The 21,256-nt window shown below is 60.9% G+C and overlaps 4 protein-coding genes across 4 annotated transcripts; 3 read left to right on the top strand and 1 right to left on the bottom strand.

The window, feature by feature from the left end:
* Positions 1-1,294: 1,294 nt before the first annotated feature.
* Positions 1,295-3,232, bottom strand: MNEG_4491 (translation initiation factor eIF-3 subunit 4; the record flags this gene model as incomplete). Its single annotated transcript, XM_014047036.1, has 5 exons — positions 1,295-1,359; positions 1,566-1,701; positions 1,901-2,024; positions 2,249-2,601; positions 3,035-3,232. The coding sequence occupies 5 exons, from the start codon at positions 3,230-3,232 to the stop codon at positions 1,295-1,297; spliced, it is 876 nt and encodes a 291-aa protein (XP_013902490.1).
* Positions 3,233-3,732: 500 nt separating this feature from the next.
* On the top strand, positions 3,733-4,150 carry MNEG_4490 (hypothetical protein; the record flags this gene model as incomplete). The annotated part of the gene is made up of 2 exons (XM_014047035.1): positions 3,733-3,864; positions 4,070-4,150. The coding sequence occupies 2 exons, from the start codon at positions 3,733-3,735 to the stop codon at positions 4,148-4,150; spliced, it is 213 nt and encodes a 70-aa protein (XP_013902489.1).
* A 9,223-nt stretch (positions 4,151-13,373) lies between these two features.
* Positions 13,374-15,966, top strand: MNEG_4489 (hypothetical protein; the record flags this gene model as incomplete). Its single annotated transcript, XM_014047034.1, has 8 exons — positions 13,374-13,460; positions 13,676-13,747; positions 13,943-14,022; positions 14,287-14,375; positions 14,644-14,810; positions 15,041-15,162; positions 15,384-15,490; positions 15,830-15,966. 8 exons carry the CDS (start codon positions 13,374-13,376, stop codon positions 15,964-15,966), a joined length of 861 nt encoding a protein of 286 aa, XP_013902488.1.
* Positions 15,967-16,691: 725 nt separating this feature from the next.
* Positions 16,692-21,232, top strand: MNEG_4488 (hypothetical protein; the record flags this gene model as incomplete). Its single annotated transcript, XM_014047033.1, has 8 exons — positions 16,692-17,002; positions 17,256-17,354; positions 17,636-17,711; positions 17,863-18,063; positions 18,354-18,663; positions 19,668-20,350; positions 20,603-20,782; positions 21,017-21,232. Coding segments are annotated over 8 exons (2,076 nt in total), but the record flags the coding sequence as incomplete, so codon positions are not given.
* Positions 21,233-21,256: the final 24 nt, after the last annotated feature.

Raw genomic sequence — 21,256 nt, 5'->3', positions numbered from 1 at the left:
CCCTGTCATAGAGTCACCCTCTGCCCATCCTTGGTCGTGGGCCAGCAGGCGGAATAGCTCGATCACATAGCCAGTGAAGGTGGCGGGGTCGCCACCAGGTTCGCACGATACCATGGGCTGGGAGGCGGGGTGCATGAGGGGGATAGTCGAGGGATGACGGCAACGGGGGTGCGAGGGGTGTGGCACATTGTGCGCAGACAATCTCCTGGGTGAGTGGGTGGCGGGTGTGCTGTGCTGTTCTTGAAAGTGCACGCGCATGGTCGTCTGTCCATCTTACCGTCCAAGAGGATGTGCAGACCTTCCAGGGTTTTGCCAGGCGCACCGGCACCTGCAAAAGCCCCCGCTGCTGGTCACGAGCCGGGGGCCTGGGCTCCGCTGGTGCTGCCGCGATTGTCCTGGAAAGTAGAAGGGCCATCGCGGCTGCGCACAACAGGATCCGCATCGGCGTTCGCACTCCATGGCTGTCGATGTGTGCGAAGCGCCTCATGGCACTGCGAAGACACAGCGCGGGCAGTGCGAGGCCCCGCAGAGCTGCCCTGATATCCCGCTGATAAAGCAACTATTCAACGTTTCGGACTTGTCAATCACGGTGCCTCCGCACGGGATACTCGTTGCGCCCTGCTGGCTGGCGATCCGCGAGCCCACTTCTGGCAGCGAAGTCTGACCACCACAGTCATACGTGTATCCAGAATTCTTGATTCGACTTTGTGCAAAGCGCTCTCTCACGCCGACACCAGATCACTTGAGATTGAGACCAGCTTGTTGACTGGTCTGGGCTTGGATACCATAACACGAACAAGATACCCGACGCCTTCGTCGGAAGACGCATGACACCACGTTTGATAGCGCCCTGCAATTTTGCGTGCATGCATTTGACTGCCAAGTGGCCATGCTGAGACCGGCACCGGCACCGGCACCGGCACCGGCACCGGCTGGCTGTTTGCTGGCCCCCCTGAAACTCCCAGCTTCTGTTCCTGCGTGCACTGCACAGGCCCCATAGCAGCCAACGCCTGTGAGGCTGTCAGTTTCACTGTGACATTCAGCTTGCTAGCAAGCACACGCCCCCCATCAGCACCACAGTCCGCCAGCCCAGAGAAACCCATGCCAACCAACAATTGCATTACTCGATGGCGCATGATGGCGCGCTTCGCAGCACGAGTACGCCTGCTTCACACTGTCAACAGCCAAGCGCCTAGCCTCAAGCATAAAAAACCAAAGGCAGTCTGCCGCCGCCACTGCTGCCGCTGCCCACCACCCGCCGCCCGCTGCTGCTAGCCTGCACTGGCAAGCCCGATCAGCCGCGCTCGGCCCTGGGCGCCGCCCACTCCACGTGCAGGATGAGGTTGTCGTAGCCATAGCCTAAAAACGTGCAGGAACGGCAGCCACGCGACGCGTTAGCGAGGAGCAAGCGAGGGCGCGTTGCCACTTTGTGGGGCAATCCTTGGGTGTAGAGAAACATGCCAGCACACGGGCCACCCCTGATGCTCCCGACACTGCTGCGCGGCCTGCTCACACCCCGTGCCCAGCCAGGATAAGCTGGCGGCTTGCTTGCCCCCTGTGCGCACCGTTGAGGTTGCGGATGGCGCGCTCTGCGTCCTCCCGGTACACGTAGTTGACGAAAGCAAAGCCGCGGTTCTCCCCTGTCGTCCGGTCCACCGCCAGGAACACGCGGCTGATGGGGCCAAACGGCCGGAACAGCTCCTGCACACGCGAATGCGGATGGGGGCCGCTTTAACGGGCGGGAAGTCGCTCGACTGCTGGCAGCGACGGCTGATGCGACGCTCGGCGGCTGGCAGCAGAGCAACAGCCCCATGCTGGTGGCAGGCTGCACAGCGGTACAGTGTGATGCTGTGGCCCCAACAACCAGCCTTGGCGTGGACCGAAGCGCTCCCCCCCATACCTGCAGGTCAGCCTCCGACACATCCTCCGACAGGTTGGTGACGCGCAGGCTGTTCTCGTCACGGCGCCGCTGCTGCATGCTGTCACCCTCGCCACCGCCGCCGCCCGCTCCGCGGTTGCGCACACTGCGAGGGAGAGATGAACAGGGAGCAACACAGCCGCAAAAAAACAGGTAAGCGTCGCGCGTGAGCTCGGCCTGCCCGTCGAATAGCTCCAAGTGCCAGCATACTCAACTACCACAAGCACTTGCAATGGCCACGGCCAAGGCTAAAACCCAGCATCCTCACACCCCGAGCGCCTCCATCGACGGGCCCCAAGGACTTCCCGCCAATCTCGCCCTCCCCCGCACCTGGGCGGAACGTAGCTGCCTGGCTTGGGCGCGCTGGGCAGCCCTGCGGGCTTGCCTGGCTGCCCGTCCTCCTCCGGGGGCCTCTCCGCGTCGGCGAGCAGCCCCTTGGCGCGCAGCAGCTCGCGCTCCATGCGGCGCTTGTACAGCATGTCCTTGAGGCTGCCGACAATGGTGGATTTGTCTGCCGACTGCATGGCAGCCTGCATGTCCATCTTCTTCTCCTGCTGCGTCGCCTTGAGCTGCCGCACGCGCTCGAAGGGGATGTCCTCCTTCTGCTGCACTGTCACGCTGTCCTGCACCGTCTCAGTCGCGGCTTTGCCGAAACGTTGCCACTGACGACGCTCCTCAGTCACCTGGCAGGAGGAGGACGTCCCAGGGCCGGGGTTGCCAGGCATGAATACTTGCGGGCTGGGAGGTTTGCGCAAGCAGTCTGCTGAACCGGCGTGCGTGCTGAGGTCACAGCAATGGCTGTGGACACATAGCATGCCTGTATACGCTGCATTGTGCTGCAAACCCGGCGACCAAACTGCGTTTCACAAGCCTATTGCTGCATTCCAATCGATGTCGCAACGCTACAGCAGCAGCAGCAGCAGCAGCAGCGGCAGCAGCAGCAGCAGCAGCGGCGGCGGCGGCAGCAGCGCCGCGGTAGCGGCGCGTCACCACAGCTGGTTTCATAGCATGCATCTGCCTTGACACTGACGGTCCAGCCTTCTCACTTGTACAGCCATACTGGAGCACACAAACATCATCACAGCAGCAGCAAGATCTGCACACTGCGTGGCGCACCTTGTACACCTTCTTCTCCACCTGCACGACCTTGCTCTTGGTGACCTTCTTGATCGCGTCACCCTTTTCGTTGCGGTAATACTCCGTCACTGTCTTGACGCCATGGGAATCAGGACCCTTGATGGTGGTGGGCGGCAGGGCCTCGCCAAACTCCTCCTCATCGAGTGTGTCCGCCCAGCGAATCTTGGCCCGCGCCATTGATGCTGCTGCTGTGTCCTAAACACGCTGAGAGTAGGCTACCTTACTGTCAGATCGATTGTGTCCCAGGACTTTGGGAGCAAAGGGCGGCGTGAGGGCTGTGCAGTTGCGAAGTAGCAGCTTTGGTGCGTGCGAACGACAAACGACCACCTTGTATTCAGCAGGATGCCCCTAGAGCGAGCCAAAGAGAAGCCACACAGGCACCAACAGTGACAGTGCATCAGATCGATCAGAATACCGAACGCTATGAATTTGGTGAATATTTTGATATCAGTGATGTACTGAAGTCCATGCACCGGGCGTCCCTGATTACAGCGTCCCGCTCAAATGCTTTGACACGCAAGACCGCCGCGGCAGATCGCGACAGCACAACGTAGAGGGGCCTCGCGAAACCGTATCACTATTGATTCTCCAAACGCTGGGGCCCTTGCGCCCGTGCGGCTACGGCGCTGGGTGCTGTGGTCCAGCGCAGCAGAGCACTGCCGTGCGACCACAGAACCATGCCGTCAGTAGACGAGCGCCACATCCCTCTCAATGTGAAGACCTATCGCGAGGGCTTCCTGCGTCTCCAGGGATGGATTTGTGTTTCTGCGCTGTCCTTCTTCACCGGCGCGCTGCTGGTGATGTACGAGGTGCGCTGTGTGGAAATGTGCCAAGCTGTGACCAGCCCCCAACCAGCTGGTTTTTGGATGGATGTGCGAATGCAGCGGGTTTGAACCCAGAAGCCCGGGGATCGGGCGCTTGTGGATGCGATCCCCACATTTGGCCGCCTCACCACTCGGCTTGGCTGACGGCCAGTGCGTGGGTCACAGCAATGCCCGGCACGCAACCTCGTAGCTTCTGCTAATCAATGTGGAGGACCAGGACTTCCGCGACATGCTGTTTGACTACAGGGTGACGCAGCCTGGCATCATGTGAGCGCACCACCGCAGCGGGCTTCAGGGCCCTCCTGCGCCGCGACCAGCAAAGGCAGGCTGTGCAGGCGAACGCCCCCTTGCTTGCATTCACTGTAACCTTGTACCTGACATACTCCTCAACCAGCCATTTGGTCACAGCTCATACTGCTACCCCCGGCCGCTCTCAACACACGCGCTACAGGTACCAACACAAGCACTTTGTCAATGCTGCATTCTGCTGCAACCAGGACCCCGCCGTCTTTGGCTACTCATGTACGGACTCCGACATGGACGCCTACTTCTGGGCACTTGGGGCCTCGTATGCCAAGCCACAGCCCTACTGTCCACCGATTGTGACCTTCACTTGTGCCAACACAGCTGCCACATCAGCAGCATGCGCCAGGGTGAGCGGACAGGCCTCGGGAAGCCATGCAGCGTTGCCGGAGGCGACGGTAACGGTGACAGGAGCGTCAGCAGCGAATACGTACTTAGCGCCTGTGCTTTGTGAAATAGAGCCCGCCGGCGTGCCCAGGCTGAACTCCGCCTCTCCCACATCTGATGCCGGTGCAACCAGACACGAAGCGCTGTGTATGCAGCAGCGGGACTTGATCCACAAACAGGGCTACCGGCCGACTGTGGCCGCTCAGGCCGCGTGCGGTTGCGTGCCCAAGTGGACCTCGGGTCCAGCCCCAACAGCAGCAGGCTGTCGGTGGAATGGCAAGCGCAGCAGCAGGCAGAGGCATTGACGATCCAAGACAATAACAAGTGCGTGACAGAGCCAGGACCTCAGAGCAGCGAATTCATCTGAGGTGGTTGCTGTCGCCGGCAGGAGCGCCTGCACAGCTGCCTCTTTTTGCTGCACAAACCTGTGCAGAGCCCAAGCCTCCTCGGCTGCGCGCCCCAACCGCGATGATACGATCTGTTGCTGCGCCTTCATTTTCCATACAGCTTGGACTATGCCAGGCTGCTCGCGTTCTTCGAGAGCGTGGCGCAGCGCTACTCTGAACCCCTGTACACATCACCAGCGTGAGTGGGTGCACCCCTAGGTGACGCCGACAACCAGGAGCCGAGAGTGGTCGTGTTGCACGTCTTCAATCTTGGCGATGTCGCATCGCGCACACTGAGAACAGCTCTTCTGCTCCGCAGGGCACCACTTCGCCGTTCCCTGCGTATTGGCGGCGCCCGTGTTCCTTTGGTCGCGGACTATGTGAGCGGCTACTGGGACAACAATGACTTTGGGTGGCCCTGGGAGCTGTGGCCGTGGCCGCCCGGCTATGGATGCGCAAACACAGGTCGCCCGCCAGCTCTGTTCTTTGCAGGCGCGTACCTTCTGGCCAGCCATGATCAAGGGGATTTGAAGTGTGATTCGCCGACTTTAACTTTGCTTTGACCTTTTCACATGTCTGCACCTTATGCACTCTTGCGCTGCCTGCCTCAAAATCTGGGGTTGAAACACTTGCTTTCCCGTGTCGCCCGCACTGCTAACAAGCACACCTGTGGGGCGGCTTCTTCTTGCAGGAGATAACTCCTTCACGTTTGCACCATATGACGACGACGAGCCGCCCGCTGTGCCCTTTTTGTTCTTCAGCGACAGCCTCAGTCTGCCGCAGTACCGCATAGAGCCTGCGGATCTAACAGAGGGCTTGGGGAGAAGACAGAGCGGCAGCGGCGGCAGCAGCAACATCACCAGCAGCAGCAGCAGCAGCACCAGCAGCAGCAGCAGCAGCAGCAGCAGCAGCAGCAGTAGCAGCAGCAGCAGCAGCAGCAGCAGCAGCAGCAGCAGCAGCAGCAGCAGCAGCAGCAGCAGCAGCAGCAGCAGCAGCAGCAGCAGCAGCAGCAGCAGCAGTGTTTATGATGGGCAGGCCACAGATAACCAAAGGGCGGTAGCAGTGCGAGCGCTGTCGGCAGTCACGCTGAGAGCAGGAGGCGTGCCTGCCCTGGACGCCTGCAACGCATGGATGCTGGACCCGGTGAGTGAGCGTACATTTGTGTGGGATTGGAGACCCGCTGCTGTGGATGCTGACATGTTGTCTGATGGTTGCAGTCTCGGCGCCTGCGAGTGTGCATGCGGACGTGTGCGCGCGTCGAATCGGGTGCCTGGACAATTTCATCCAGGGCTGCGCCGGTTGAATGCCAAGGCATCAACATGTGAGGAGAGCCGTGAGCTCTCAGCCAGGGTTGCAGGTGGGGTGGTCCCCACCACGTACGCTTGCTTTGAATGGTCAAACACCGAGGCTGAGATCATCCAACAGCCAGGCAATGATCAATCTATCCCTTTTGCCATTGCAGGGCTGGTTTGACGCGTCCTATGACCTTGAGGTGTGGCGTGGCACTAGGCAGCAGCTGCAGCAGCTGCTAGACCAGGGCGCAGCGCCATCTGCTGGGCATCAGGTGGGTGCACAGGAGCGCGTTTGTTTCAACCATCAGCTCCTGTGATCATTTGGCTTTTGCAATGCGAATTGAGCACGCTTACTTGAGTGATTCTTAATCAAGTCTCAGGTGGAGGCGTGAATGCACGTGTCTGCCTGCTGATCCCGTGCTCCTTCAACACAGCCGTGCCACACTCACTGCATACTGCTGCTACCCCCAGGTCCATCACCACCTGCCCTTTCTCTCCCCTCACCTCCAGGCCTGAACACCCCACCCAACCTGACAGACACACAATATCAACACCACCCACCCCACAACCACTTCGACCATCTGGTGGTGAACCAATCACTCTTTGTTTCTCATCTTGCTAGGTGGTATCAATCCAGCTTCGAGATGTGGCAGAGCCGCTGCCATTGGCGCTGCCGCGCTACGCTGGCAATATCTACATCTATGCAGCAATTGTTATGGGTGGCATATGGATGTTTTCAACTGTGCCGCTTCTGGCAATGGCTGGGTTGATTTTTGTGAGCACAGGACACTTGCATGGGGTTGGTTTGGACTGCATCGCGCGCTTTGATACTGCGTAAATTCAAGAGGTCAGCAAAGTATAATCGACCCCATCCCGGAATGTCTGGCTTGCCGGCATGCACCGCTGCGTGTGCTGCTTGCAACCTTACTGACTCATGGACAACCGCCACCTCGCCCACGTGTGCCAACCGTGTTGTTGCAGATCAACGTGCAGCGGAACCGCGGCCTGCCCCTCTTCATTTACCGCTACATGCGGAACTACAGGGGCTGGTGATATCCTCGCTATGTGAGGCAGCAGGGGTAGCCTCCGGCCACGCGTTGTTGCTTGTCTTGAGGCTCAACAGCGAGCTGGTCATCGCACAACAGACGGCCGCCGTCATAAGCTACAACCTCCATCGCGCATTCTTCACTTGTCTGAGCCTGATTTGGCTAATCAAAGTGCATCATGCAGCTTGGGTGTGCAGAACATATGGCATGTCGGGTTGTAAGGTGCAGTCTCGCTCGCTCATTGAGTGTTTCACATGTCCTGGTCACCCGCAAGACGCCTCTCAAGCAACACCAACGGGCACTTAGTGTGCCGATAGCTGCTGCTTTACTAATTCGTGAGTTATACAGGGCTTAAAGAGGGGATCACGGGGTGCACTGCAGCTAGGGCTTGCCAGGCGCTCTCGTCACTGAAAGCATTGGAGCCAAGCTTGAGCGTGTCCCCCTGGTGGCGGCTGTAGTCATTGAGCATCAGAGTATCCCGCATATACAAATTGCCAGGAAGAAAGTGAAAGCATCCCGTGAGCCACCTGCAGCAACCAAGACAACTCTTAGGCACCTCGCGGATGGTCAACACGATGCTTGACCAGGCCTGCTTGTTGCTGAGTTGTCTATGGCACAACACACACTACAGTAGCAGAGTTCAACGACAGTTGTGACGTTGAATTGCGTTAATTTTCTTGCTTTACCAGGGTTCTGCCAGCACTGTGCATTTGGTGTCTGTCGGGGCCTGACTTTTCATGACAGCAAGCGCAGCACTGAGCAGCACGACCGTCGAGGAACCGTCACTGCAGTGAGTGAGCGTGGGGCGAGATCTTTGATAGAACATCACTTATCATACTCTGTGTGAACACGTGCCTTTCATTGTAGCTGCATTACCGTATCAGCAATCGGCACGCGGCATACTGTGCGTCGGTTGATCAGGGACCAGCCGCGGCAGAGGGCGCCCAACAACATCTTTTAATGTGCGATTGATCTCACTCATTGACATATACAACGCCATCACATATGGCTCCAGCCGCGCCCGCCGCAGCAACGCTGCTGCTGCTGGCCGCTGCTGCGTCCACAATCATCAGTGGCACCGCTGCTGTGGCCCTGCCATTCCCTGTCTATGAACCGTGTCCAAAGGTCAAGGGCGCCCGCGGCAACGCGGGTATGTGCAGGCGGCCAGCAGCCGGTCGCCTTGTGACGCCGCTTGTCAAGGGATCCCTAGGCCCCAGGCAAATGCCAATCGACATGAGGCTGCCATGCGAAGACCCCGCCATTCCATGCTACGAGGTGAGAAGTCTGTAAAATAGTGGAGCAGCGCACGCCGATTTGTGGTGCCTGAGAGCGGATTTCTCCCAGCCTGCACCAAAAACTCTCAGCTGCAACGCAGCGGTCGTCCATAGCCCTCTGCATCATCAGCGCCACCATCACTCACCTGCCCTTGCAACGCCGCCTGGCTGCCTCGCTCATACACACTGCAGAACGTGGATGTTGTTCAGCCAATCCAGCAGTCCAAGGGTAAAAACCTTGGGTCCTGCAACATCACGCTCATGCCGTGGTCGCCCTTCCCGTGCCGATACGACCCCAGCAAGGCAGAGGGTGTGCCACACCAGCAGGCAGACTACTGCTTTAACAGTGGGTCCCCCAGTGGCCACGCCAAGGGCGGCGATGCAGAGAGCCTGGCTGTGAACTTGACTACTGACGGCTACAACAACCTCTTCTTCGGCCGGCTGCCGCGCAACCTGTACGACCTGTGTCCCGGCGGCTGGGACGCTGGCGAGCAGAAAGTGCGGCAGCTGCTGCTGACGGTTGAGTTTCGGTTGGCGTCAGGCCGCCAGTTCGACCGGATGTATTCCCTTCAAATTGGACACGCTGTGGTGAGTGTGCTGGCATCAAAGCACTGGATGTCGGGAGCGCATCAGCCTGGCAAAGTCACTGTTGGCTACGGCCCGGACACTGAGCTTTTTCCATAAAAGTCGGACCAGACAGCGCCCCAGCAACCACATGCTCACTCAAATCCCGACCTGCCCAACACAACAGGCCGCTCTGGGAACCTGCAGTGAGCCTGTACCGGCACGTGTTGGCACAGCAGACAAGCGCTGGGCTGCTACTGCTGACGTCACCCACCTGCAGCCCTACATCGAACAGCAGCCCGGCCCAGGCCAGTCCGAGGATGATGGGTCCGCACTTTTCACCCGCTTCCGCCTGGATAGCGTGTTGTCAAACACGTACAATGTTCCCATATGGGCCAGCGCAACGCTGCAGGTGCTGTACCACAGCCGCAAGCCCTCCCCCTCCAGACGCCAAGTCCCTCATGCGGAGACCCCCGCACCCGACAAGGCCGCTGCAACCGCCAGCGCGACCCAGGCGGCAGGCGCAGCGGTGCGGAAACAGCGTCGTGGTGCTGGCTCCGCAGCGGGTAGTCTTGGCGATGCCAACAGAACGGCAAGGCGGGGCACCTTTGTGCCGGCGGCTGCAGACGTGCCGGATGAAGTGGTGCCCCTGGTGCCGGAGGTACACCCTGGTGTGCCCTCCTCCGATGCGCTGACCGTTCTCACTGGCACTGGTGATAGGTGCGCCCCAGAATAATGTAGGAGTGGTGGTGCTTGCAGGCAGTCAGCTGTTCCGAGTGCTCAACTGCCATGCATCAGGGGGCTTGGCGGTTGGGCAGCTTTCCTTGCTTTAACACATATCCATCAACCCCAGCAGACACTCGGTCCCGCTGATGTCACGGCCGCCGCGCAGTCCGGACTATTGGCCCAATGCAACATACAGCCTGCCAGAGGCCCTGTCGGAGCCCGGGAACGTCTACCGCGCACAGGTGCGCAGGTGCACGCCTGCAATCATGCAGCCGGCACACTTGCTGAAGTGGGGCCGCGCTTCATCGCGTACTTCAAAAGCCTCAGTGTGCGTTGCAGGCCCTTGCTGGCGGCAGCTATGGGGCAAGCCCTTTCCTCATCTCACCCAACAAGTTTCATTGGATCTGTGCGCATGCATGCACCGTTTCAAACACCCAGGTGGTGGTAGTCCCCAAAGGGGATGGCTGTGAGGAGTTCTGGGCCATGAACCCATCCGGCAACCTGACCGCCTCCACCTGCAACGGCCTCAGTGTCGGAGAGCCCTACCGCGAGGTGTGGGGCCGTGCAGGCTGCCCCTGGACACCACGGAGGCCTACGGGCTGCAGAGGAAAAACAGAGCCGCAGCTATGCAAAATGGACGTGCTGCTTGCTGGCGTTGCATGATGGGATTTTCGCCATGTTGCCTTGTTCCTTCATTCCCACTAGGTGCGGCTGTATATTGACGGCCAGCTGGCGGGCTTCTCCCCCATTTACTACACGTATTACACGGTTGGTTGGGAAACGGAGGCGCGTCGCGCCAGCGTCCGTGGGTTTGCAATACAACGAGGGATGCAGCCTTAACTGCTTCAGCGCCTGCTCAGCATGTCCCTTCAGTTGAAGGGAGGGGAGCTGATTACACTTGCGAATTTGCATTGTACATCGCACTTGGAAGCATGTGTTGGCCTTGTTCCAGTGTTTGAAATGGTCGCCTGCCATGTGATTGCACCCTCAAAACCACCCCCCTAAATGTTTATGCATGCTCCTGTGCCCTTGCGCAGGGTGGCGTGGACCCGCGGCTGTGGATGTCTATTGTGGCGCACCCCACGTTCCTGCTGCCCTCGTACACATTCGACCTTTCACCGTGGCTGGGCGCCCTCAACACGCGCGCGCCCCACAGCATCACCATAGAGCTGCGCGGCGCGACAGGCGCCAGCTGGCTGGTGGCAAGCACGCTGCTGCTGTGGCGGGCCCCGGGCTTGCCACGCATCACGGCCCTGCGTGGCCCGACTGCATTGCCTTTGCAAAGCCTCTTGGAGCTGCCCATCGCAAGCACGTGTATTGGCAAGGACCTGACAAGCGCGAACGCGGCGGGCAGCTGCTCTCTTAGCCTGGGCCCGCGGACCTTGCGGGTCGAGTCGACCCTGCTGATTGATGCGCAAGAGTGGGAGGCGTCGGTGGAGTATGGAGTTGAGAGCTATGAGAGCCTCATCGACTTCAACAACACCAGTGGATACGCATCTTGGCGGCAGGCCACGTCGGGCGTGCGGGCGTCCTGGCGGCTTGTGCACCCCGCGCCCACTTCAACTACTGCAGAGAGACACCAGGAGCGGGCAGCCCCAAGGCGGCTCGCAAGCAGCGGCCAGCGAGGTCGCCCGCTGGCGCGGCGTGCTCGCACCGCTGCAGGCAGTCGTATGGGCGCCGTGCTGACCCTCAACTCCAGGCGATTTGATTGGCTGAATGTGGGGGGCATAGCGGCAGGCCAGTTGTACGAGTTGTCGTTCAATACAACGCTGTTGGAGCCAACTGTTTTTGCACCTCTGCTGGCCTTGGCCAATAATTCTTCAAGCAGCGAACCCGCGCGGCCGGCAGTGGCGACCACTGGCCGGCAGCACCACTACCAGAGGGCGCTTATGGTCGATGTGTACGGGACGCTTGTGCCGCAGCCGCCACCGCCGGGCGCGGCACTGCACACTGCATCACTCAACAGTACAGTCACCCGCAATCAAGGCGGCACCGGGCGCCGTGGCAGCGGTAGGTTGCCAATATGCGTCACTTGGGAGGCGGTTACCGGCTTCGGGGCCTCCAAGCTCATGACTAATGACCTGCAACAGGACCGCGCAGCGTTTGAATGTGATGCCAATTTGCCACCCCCCTCCTGAGGACTTGTAATTGCAATCACCTTAGGCAGCTGGTTGGGTTGTAAGCGGGGTGGGAGTTCAAAGAAGGCACGGCATTTTGCAAGCGAGGGATAAGATCTGGCAGCCAACGATGTGGTTTTAACCACAACGCTGGGGCAATCCTCTCCTGGGCGTCAATGCTGTCAATTCTGTCCTTACAAGCTGGTCGCGTGACTGTTTCAAGCCCATGGTATTGCCTGCCCCTGGTTCTGGTCATCTTGCCCTGCATATCAAGCGCAGAAAGCCTGTGCTGCTCGCGAATGCGGGGGCACATTGTATGTAAAGTTGATGGCCGAATGACGTGGCGCCAATGGCACACACGTGGTTAGCCTGAACAGCCTGGAGACAGGCTGCCTAGTGCGGCATGTCGAGACACGCGCCGAAGCAGGCCAATGGTCGCTGGCCAACAGGCATACATACGTACGCATGTATGCCTGTTTGGATGGAGTTTGTCATGGTGGCTGATGCCCTACCTCTCACCTGGTTGACTTGCACCTGCTCTGGCAGTGCACCATGCAGTTGCACACCCGTCTGATGACTCCCTGCTTGACCCATGCGGAATACCCCACACATTCATGCGTGCATTCCTCCTGCCTCCACACGGATACTCTTGGTACATGCAATCACGACTGCGCTAGTTTCCCTGCTTGCCGTTTGAGCAGTGCCTGTTGCCGCGCTTTGCCAAGATCATTCACCTATGCCTTCAACATGGAGACGTTGAATGAGCATGTGGAACTCTGATTTGCCGCGCAGTACTTAAGTGTCACTGGCTCCACAGATCGTACGCGCGTTCAAACAGCATCGTCGAGCTCCGGCAAGCCTGCAGCGTTGGGAGGTCAAGGCTTCATTAGAAACACTTCGGAGGTGCTGAGGCCAACGGCCGCACAATGGCGTAACCGGCGGGCGGCGTCGAGTAGGGGCAGCGGCGGGTGCGACGTGGGCAGCGCTCCCTGGCCACGGTGGCAGCGTCGGCACCAGCCTCGGTCCCAGCAGAAGCACCACCATGATAATTACGTCGGATCAGCTGCCAGAGCTATGGCGTCAGGTTACGCACGAGCGTGCTGCAAGCGCAGAGAAGAGCCTGGTGGTGCTGCACTCAATTGCAGAGGTCGACAGTGCATGTGCCACGCGGCTGCTCATGGTGAGGTGGTAAAGACTGCATGGTGCCAGATTATGTCATCGCATCAACATATGCATATCTGCACCTCAATTGTTGCACCTGGTGTCTGTGTGGGTGCACATGGTTGTCCTTGTCTACTGAGTCTGGCGTGGGTCGCACTGCAACAGCATGCTCGACATGGCAAGTCGTGCAATGTGCCCTGCCCCTTATCTATGCTACTCTGAGCAGCGATTTCTAGACATGAACAACTGGCGACCCAGCTACTACCCAGTGGGCGACTTCCGGGAGCTGCGTGAGAACATGCGCGAGACGCTGCACGAGTCTTCGGTGGGTGGCCTTGCGGCGCGCTGGTCTTAGCAGTGAGATGAGAAGAAGGGAGGGCAGGGTTGCTTGCAGCGCGACAAGTGCCGCACATCAAATCTCAATCGTTCAGCTGCAAGGCTGGAGCAGAGCATGCGGTCAGCTGGTTTATGCATGCAGCTGTTGCATGCATGGTCAAGCAGCTGGTCAGACAGCGATCCCTGCACGAAACACTTGCGCAGGAGGAGCGCACCGTGGTGATGATTAACTGCGGCGCCACCTGCCACGTCAAGCAGCTCTTGGAGGAAGCAGGGGTGGGTGATGTTGTGCTGCGGGCGCGATTGAGCGGGCGCTATAGAAGGGCTGTGCCGTCGGCTTGCTGGCCCGCGGCTGCATCGTCCACGTTGTGCAATGGACACTACACGGTATGGCACACGGGTGCACGTGACGGTGCTGCAGAGCTGACAAGCTGCATGCGCGTTGCCCCACGCTGCCGTTTCCGCTTGCAGATCAGCGCGGTCAACATCCGGTTCGTCGTGATTGACAGCCACAGGCCCATAGACGCGCGGTACAACGACGATAACGACCGGTGCGGCGGCGGCGCTTGCCCTCATGGTCGCATGCATTTGTGAGGCCGTTTCAAGTAGAGGAAAAAAGTATGCATGGCTACGGGACTCGTCAGTCACAATTCACATAATTGTCACTTCAGGCTTGTGTACTAGAGGCTGGCAGGGTGCTTATGCATGGTTCCTGCGTTTGCTGATGTAGAACCCGTTTTTCAACCTTTCTTCCTAGCCAGCCCAAGATACATGTGCCCCTGGTCCTCCGGCCTGCCCCTTGATCCACCCTGCAGGGACTATCTGCTGCTGCTGGATGACGACGACCCCTGCCCTCGCGAAAGCATACCCCCCTACAGCCCGCTGGATGAGATGACTGACGAAGGTTCGTGGGTTTGTGGGTTTGTGTGTATATGTGTGTGTGTGTGTGTGTGTGTGTGTGTGTGTGTGTGTGTGTGTGTGTATGTGTGTGCGCATGCGCGCATGTGCGGGAGGGGGCACACTGCTGGCACGATCTGTCTCGCACTGCAATGACCTCACAAAGTGCCCGTGCCTTGTAACAACAACCTGGCCGAGGTGGCTTGGCTGCCGCAAAGCCTTACCATGGCACGCACTTGACAAACAACCATCACCCATCGCCAATCTTGGTATAGACTACAAGCAGCTGCTGGAGGAGGCGGACGCCAGTGACAACGAGAGTGAAGGAGAGTCGGACGGCGAGGGGGCTGGGGGGCGCAGCAAGCGGCAAAAGTCGCACGCGGAAGCCAGCCCCAGCGGCGGCGGACGGGAGCTGGCAAAGCAGCGGTTGCGGGAGGTTGAGGTGAGGGGGCTGCTGGTTGGAAAGCCGCAGGTGGGGGGCAATATGCAGCAGGTTGTGGTCACTGATGCCGACCGCGTTTTTGCAGCGCAAAGTCCAGGTTTGAAAACGAGACGCTTCCAAGTTGCTGTTTACCCACCATAACCTTGAATTTTTTGTTGCCCAGCCTGTAAATATGCAGTACACTTGAACATTTCAAACTTACCTGTGACCCCGTTCAATGATGCCCCCAGGAACGCAAGGCCCTTCTTGACGAATACTATGGCTATGGCAGCTCCTATGGCAAGCCCGCGGCGCTTTGCACGCTGGCCCTCATAGAGCAGCGCAGCGCGGGGCTCGTGATGGGCGACCTGTGGTGGGTGGCGGCTTGCATCACGGCGCGTGGGTGGGATTGCTGCTGGTGCTCACGCGACTTGACCCGCGCTATGGGACAGGATATTGAGGGCGAGCAGGCCGCCCTCATCGAGCCCAAACGGCTGCGGTAATCCCTCTTCCCTCGCTGCAATTGCAAGCACATGTTGTGCGGGCTCGCGCGCGCTCGCATGTACCAACACACAAACTTTCGTGACAACCCAGGCCAGCCATGACGGGCCTGACCGAGCAGTTCATCAGCCAGCGCACTTCTGCCCACCACTACCGGCTGTGGTACGAGAAGCTCAAGGAGAAGCTGGCCACGCTTGGGGGTGAGCTGTGCAGTGGCGGGCAGGAGAGGGTGGCACTCAAGTGACCACAGGCTGTTTGTAGCAGCAAGGGGCGCCCCCTTCCAGCAGCCAATGCGCAGACGCTGCATGCACGCGCGCTGGCCCGCATGGCCTCGGCAGCCACCTCAGCTGGCTCCACCCCGGCCGTGCAGCCATAAGCTCAAGAAAGTGCTTCTTAATTCCAAATCCAAAGGATTAGGATCAGGGTTTACGTGTGACTGGAGTTCATGTGGCCACCGTGCGCCGTTAGAAGCATGCGTGCACGAAGGCCACAACTGTGTGTCCAAAGCAACCACCGCCAACTCTTGTCCCACCACCCAGGGCGCGACAACTTTTACATTGACGACGAGGGCAACCAGCGGGCGCTGCCGTCGTCGACCGTCAACATCACGCCCGCGGTGGACTTCCGGTGCGTGGGGCGGCAGCCGGGGCCAATCGCCTGCATCTCTGGAGCCTGAGCCCTTGCAGCTTGCCTCCATGCCAAGTGATTAGACCTGCAGCATCACACCGTGTCGAGGCACTCGCTCTTGCTTCAAGACCTGTTTGCAACACGACTATAGCCTCGCCCCCTGCACCTCCTGTTAACTCCAACCTTTTCACCTTCTCACGGCCTACTGTCAGGCTGATGTTGCATCGTCATTGGAACCTGTACGATGCCTTCCAGTACTCGCCATACGTGGCGCCACGCATGCAGGCAAGGAGGCAAAAGCGCCTGCCCGGTTGTCTTCTGCAGAGAGTTTGCATGGATCAGCAAAAGGGCCTGTTTGCGACAACACAACCAGGCCCGCCCCCAGCTGTACACCTCTCGCTCACATGGCGCTTGAAGCATGCTGCATGTATCCAAAGCTGTGTCACTCCAGCCGCCTGAAGTCTGTACCACCTCCTCACTCTCAGACATGGCGTGAGGGCGGCCTGAGCAGGATGCAGCTGCTGTTTGTCAATATGGGGTTATCTCTGGAACAGGCTCGCATGACGTTTGGTGAGCAGCGGTGCAAGATTGCTGAATAGTGGTTAACGGGCAGCACTACAAGCTATGCAACCAACCATGCCATGTCGCCCTGCCTGGGGCAATCTGAACAACTCGTGCGCGGCGAGCATCCTCCGGTTGCATCCTCAACACGCCAAAATCACGCCGAAACATTGACCACCCCACCTTCCCGCTCCCCGCGACGTTCCAGCTACCATGAGCAGCAGCAACCAGGACCTGGCCAAGAAGCTTCCGCTGGCCTGCCGCAACACCGCCCTGTCGGCGCATGACCTCCAGTTCGACTCATTTGAGCTGCGTTACGGGTACAGCTGGCACCTGAGTGCCGCCGACTGCGTGCACGCCCTGACGGGCTTGCTCGTGCGCCACACCAAGATCGGCGGCGCGGGCCCCGGCAGCGGCGCGGGCGGCGGCGGAGGGGCTGGCGCGGACGCGGCCGGCGGCGGCAGGGAGCAAGGCCCAGAGGACGTGCGGGAAGAGCAGGCGGCGGCCGCACGGGACGATTTCTGGTGGGGCGGGGGTGGAGGGGAGGCGCGGGCGGGGTGTGGTGTGGCCAGGCGGGGCGAGGATGCAGGCATGTGTGTAGGCGCTGTGGGCACGAGCTGAGCTGGCCCAGAGCTGTTGGAGCAGAACGCGCTTTGCAGGGGCCTGCTGGCGTCGAGTTGCGTCCATGTGCCACAAGTATGTGGTCGTGCCGCTTGAAAAATGCCCTGTGCCAGGCGCATCATCGGCCACAACAACCTACGTCGGCCAATCCCCCAGGGCGGCGCTCGAGGCTCTGGACGTGTCCACGCCACGCTCCATGAAGCTGCTCAAGGAGGGCATCGACGAGGCCAAGGCGCTGCAGCTGGCGGTCATCAAGTGGGCGGGCCAGCTGGGGTGATGGCGGACCGCCCGGCTGGACGGCTGTGCGGGAGGCTTGGCAAGACTAGCAGCTTGCCTGCGGCTGCATCGACTACAGTTGGGGCTAGCCTCTGAGGTTGTGCAGCAGGGCTAGGTCCAGGCGGTCGCCTGATACGGGCGGACAGGCTGGGCGGCGGCCAGCAAGCCGGCAGCACAGCTTGCTGGCTCACGAGGTGGGCCCTGCCTCCACCAGCTGCACCCTCTCTTCCCCTCCCCTTGGGGCGACCACCCCCCCAAAGGGACGGCGGCCTGATGATCACACGGCGGCAGCTGGAGGCCAACCCTGCTCACCACATGCAGGAGCTCAACCTGCAGGTGATCGGCATGCGTTATGTCAGGCACATGCTTCAATGACACTCCCTGCCCTAGTTTGCCGCCCTGCAGAATCACCCGTGCCTTGCTGAGCCCCAACCATATTGCAGCCTGTCACCTCCTGACAGTAATCCCAAATCCCCGCCTTGTGCAGGCAATTCGGCCCACCAACAGTGACCGCTTTCGCCACCCGCTGGCGCTGCTGCGCCTGGCCACCTTTGTGCGCGACGCGGCCGACGTGGCACGCACGGCTCGAAAGAGCAAGTGGCCGATGGCGGTGGTGGGGCCGGACGATGGCAGTGGCTACTGCTGTGTCATTGGCATACGGCACAAACAGCTGCCAAAGCAGCCGCAGGTGAGAAAGAGCTGGGCAGTGCGCGGGGCAGCGCAGCCATCGGCGCGCCCTGGCCTCCCTGTGGGCAGCCCCCTTTTTACGCACATAGAGGGGACGCTTGCAGCCAAGCCAGCTGCCTGCTTAAACCATCTTTGCTGCCCCCTCACATCCTAAACGTGGCGTGTGCCCTCAAAATATGCAGCGAGAGACAACGGACTGGCGAACCCCTCAACTGCCGTACCTCACAGCCACTTCGTTTTTACAATGCGCCGCCATCCCTTTCCCGCACGCCGTGCCTTCCCGACCCGCAGTACAACGTGTTTGGCACCACATTTCAGCAGGTCCTGCAGGAGGAAGCCGACGCCCTTAAATGGGACCAGGAGCGTGACGGCTTTGACGCCGCGGTGGTTTTCGTGCACAAGGACAGCGTGCCCACGTTCATGACCGAGCTGAAGATCCGTCTGGGCCAGCAGGCGCGGGAGAGCGCAGAGGCAGCGGGAGCAGAGGCAGCAGCAGCAGAGGCGGCGGCGGCGGCGGCGGCAGCGGCGGGCGCGCAGGATGGAAAGCGAAAGGGCAAGCATCGGCGGCGCGAGGGGGAGTTGCCACCAGACAGTGGTGGCGGTGAGGCGGCGGCGGCAGGGGACGGGATGGAGCAGGACCAGGACGGCGACGATGAGTGACTTAGACGCGCATGCGCCTTGTCGGCGGTAGGCGCGTGGCTCGGCTCCCCGCCGCACGTGGGTTGGGCGCAGGTGCGGTCAGGTGCCTGCGGCCACATCGGCGCTCGCGGAACGACGCGATTGCAACATAATTAGGCAGAGATTCCGCCACGTTCTGTAACTAGATTCCGTTTCCCTTAAATCGAGAGCATTAGCGACTGCGTGCCGTCCCAAGGACGAAAGGAGTTGCTTTGCTGGCAGGTTTCCATCCGCTCCAGGCACGGCATCGTGACCATCACACCGACAGCCACATTCAATTGTGTTTTTGAATTTCGACCTAGACTTTCTACAAACACGGAGCGCGCTCTGCCCACCGAGGTTGACGAACCCCATTCCTGTGCAGTCCGCGCGGCAAGCATGTGGCTCTAACTTGAGGCCTTCAAGCGCGAGTGATGAGCGTTAGACCCCTAGAAGCATGGCTGAGCGGCGCAGAGCTGCAAACGAGCGTGGGGCCAGCCTTCGGCGCAAAATGTGCCCAGAACGGACGCACCCTCGAGGACGCTTTCAGCGTGCACATAGCATTCGCTTCCCTTGGCACCAGCGGCGGCGGTGCGAGCAGCGCAGCAGGTTGCGTAACCGCTGACGAGGATCTGCACCTGCGGGCATCGCAGCACAGCAGCGACGCCGACGACATGCTTTCGTGGTTTGGTAGGTGCCTGAATTGCCTTTGTTTTTGCATGTAATCACCTAAAGATCACTTGTGCGGGGTTTGCGAGCTACGCGCAGCGGGCTGCGAATGAACATGTATGCGCGTTGACTGGGTCCTTGCGTCGCTGCATAGTGGCGGCAACGCAGTTTCCAAAAAAAATTGTGCCGTTGCTCTGTCAACGCCCCACATGGGCACACACCTGGATGCCGAGAGCCATCTTTGACGCATGGCGTGCCCACAAACATGCATGCGTGCAGGCGTGTTTGACGGACATGGAGGCAAGGAGGTGGCAGAGTTTGCGCAAGAGCACCTGCACCTCCATTTTCTGTGCGCGCTCACCGAGTCTGGCGCCACCGGCGCCGCTGAAGCGCTCGGCAGCAGCGGCAGCAGCCGGGCCTCTGGCGGCCACAGTCGCGGCAGCAGCGGCAGCGTGTTCGGCCCGTGCCTGCCTGACACAGACGACAGCGACGCCACCAGCAGCACCAGCGGCTGCGCATTCTGCGACGCCGCCGCCGCCGGCATCGGCGCGCCCGCCGCGCTGCCGCCGCCGCCACTGCCCCCGCTGCATCCGGCGACGACCGCCGCGGCGGCCGCCGCGCGGGCACTCACAGCGGCCGCGGCGCCCCCGCACGCGGACGCGTCGTCCTACTCGAGCCCTCTGCTCGGCAGCTGCCCGCCGAGCCCCAGCGCGAGCAGCCAGGCGTCTGACCGGCGTGGCGAGGCGGTCGGACGCGCGCTGCGGCAGGCGTTCATGCGTACCGACCGCGATCTGGCCGGCACAGAGGTCGGCGAGTTGGTGGGCAGCACGGCGGTCGTGGCGGTGATCGGGCGCGGCGAGGTGCACCTGGCGCACTGCGGCGACAGCCGGGCGGTGCTGTGCCGCAAGGGCGCGGCGATATCGCTCACCACCGACCACAAGCCAGACCGCTCAGACGAGGCGGTGAGTCGACGGCCTCCCATTTCACATACATTTTTATACGTGTGGGCATCAGGGGTTGGTAACGGCTGGGCAGCGCAGGGCTGGGCTGGACCTGGCTGGACAGGGCAAGGCAGGGCGTTGCTAGGTGGCAATGCATCTGCATGCTGGTCCGCATGTGCGTTACTGATGGAGCGGCAGCCGCGGCCGCACACCGCTCAGCCGCACTCCGCTCAGTCACACACCGCTCAGCCGCACACCCCCGCTTTGCTGCAGGCGCGCGTCAAGGCGTCGGGCGGCCGCGTGGTGTTCAAGGCCGGCACGCACCGCGTGATGGGGCTGCTGGCCATGAGCCGCGCGCTGGGGGACCACTTCCTGCGGCCTTACGTCATCGCCGACCCCGAGATCACCAGCTTCCAGCGCAGCAGCGACGACGAGCTGCTTATCCTGGCCACGGTGGGTTCAGGTGTAGGGTCCCATGCAGGACGCAGGTGATGCGCTTAGTATTTACCGGTAGAAGAACCCACGCCCGCAGCGGTGTCGATGTGGACTGCCAAGCAGCCATCGGCCCTTCATCCGCACCTCCAAACCCTGCGAGCCGGTCTGATAAGCTAGGTGGGATATGACGTGGCGGTACGAGGCCTGCTCACGCTGTGCATGTGGGCAACCATATCAACTCCTCGATCGCAGGACGGCTTGTGGGACGTGTTTGCCGCCCAGGAGGCCGTCAACCTCGCCCTCCGCTCAGCGCAGCGCGCGCGCGCGCGCGGCGCCTCGCGCACCGCCGCGTGCCGCGTCGCGTCGGGCGTGCTGATGCGCGCCGCCGTGACGCGCGGCAGCCGGGACAACATCACCGTGGTGGTGGTTGATCTGAAGCAGGAGCACGGGCCGCCAAGTTTGGCCGCGGTGCTCGCCGCTCAGTGCTCAGAG

The sequence above is a fragment of the Monoraphidium neglectum genome (assembly GCF_000611645.1).
Source record: "Monoraphidium neglectum strain SAG 48.87 unplaced genomic scaffold scaffold00625, whole genome shotgun sequence".
NCBI classification, from domain to species: domain Eukaryota; kingdom Viridiplantae; phylum Chlorophyta; class Chlorophyceae; order Sphaeropleales; family Selenastraceae; genus Monoraphidium; species Monoraphidium neglectum.
Note: the sequence above shows the minus strand (reverse complement) of the source record. Positions and strands in the feature narration are given on the sequence as shown.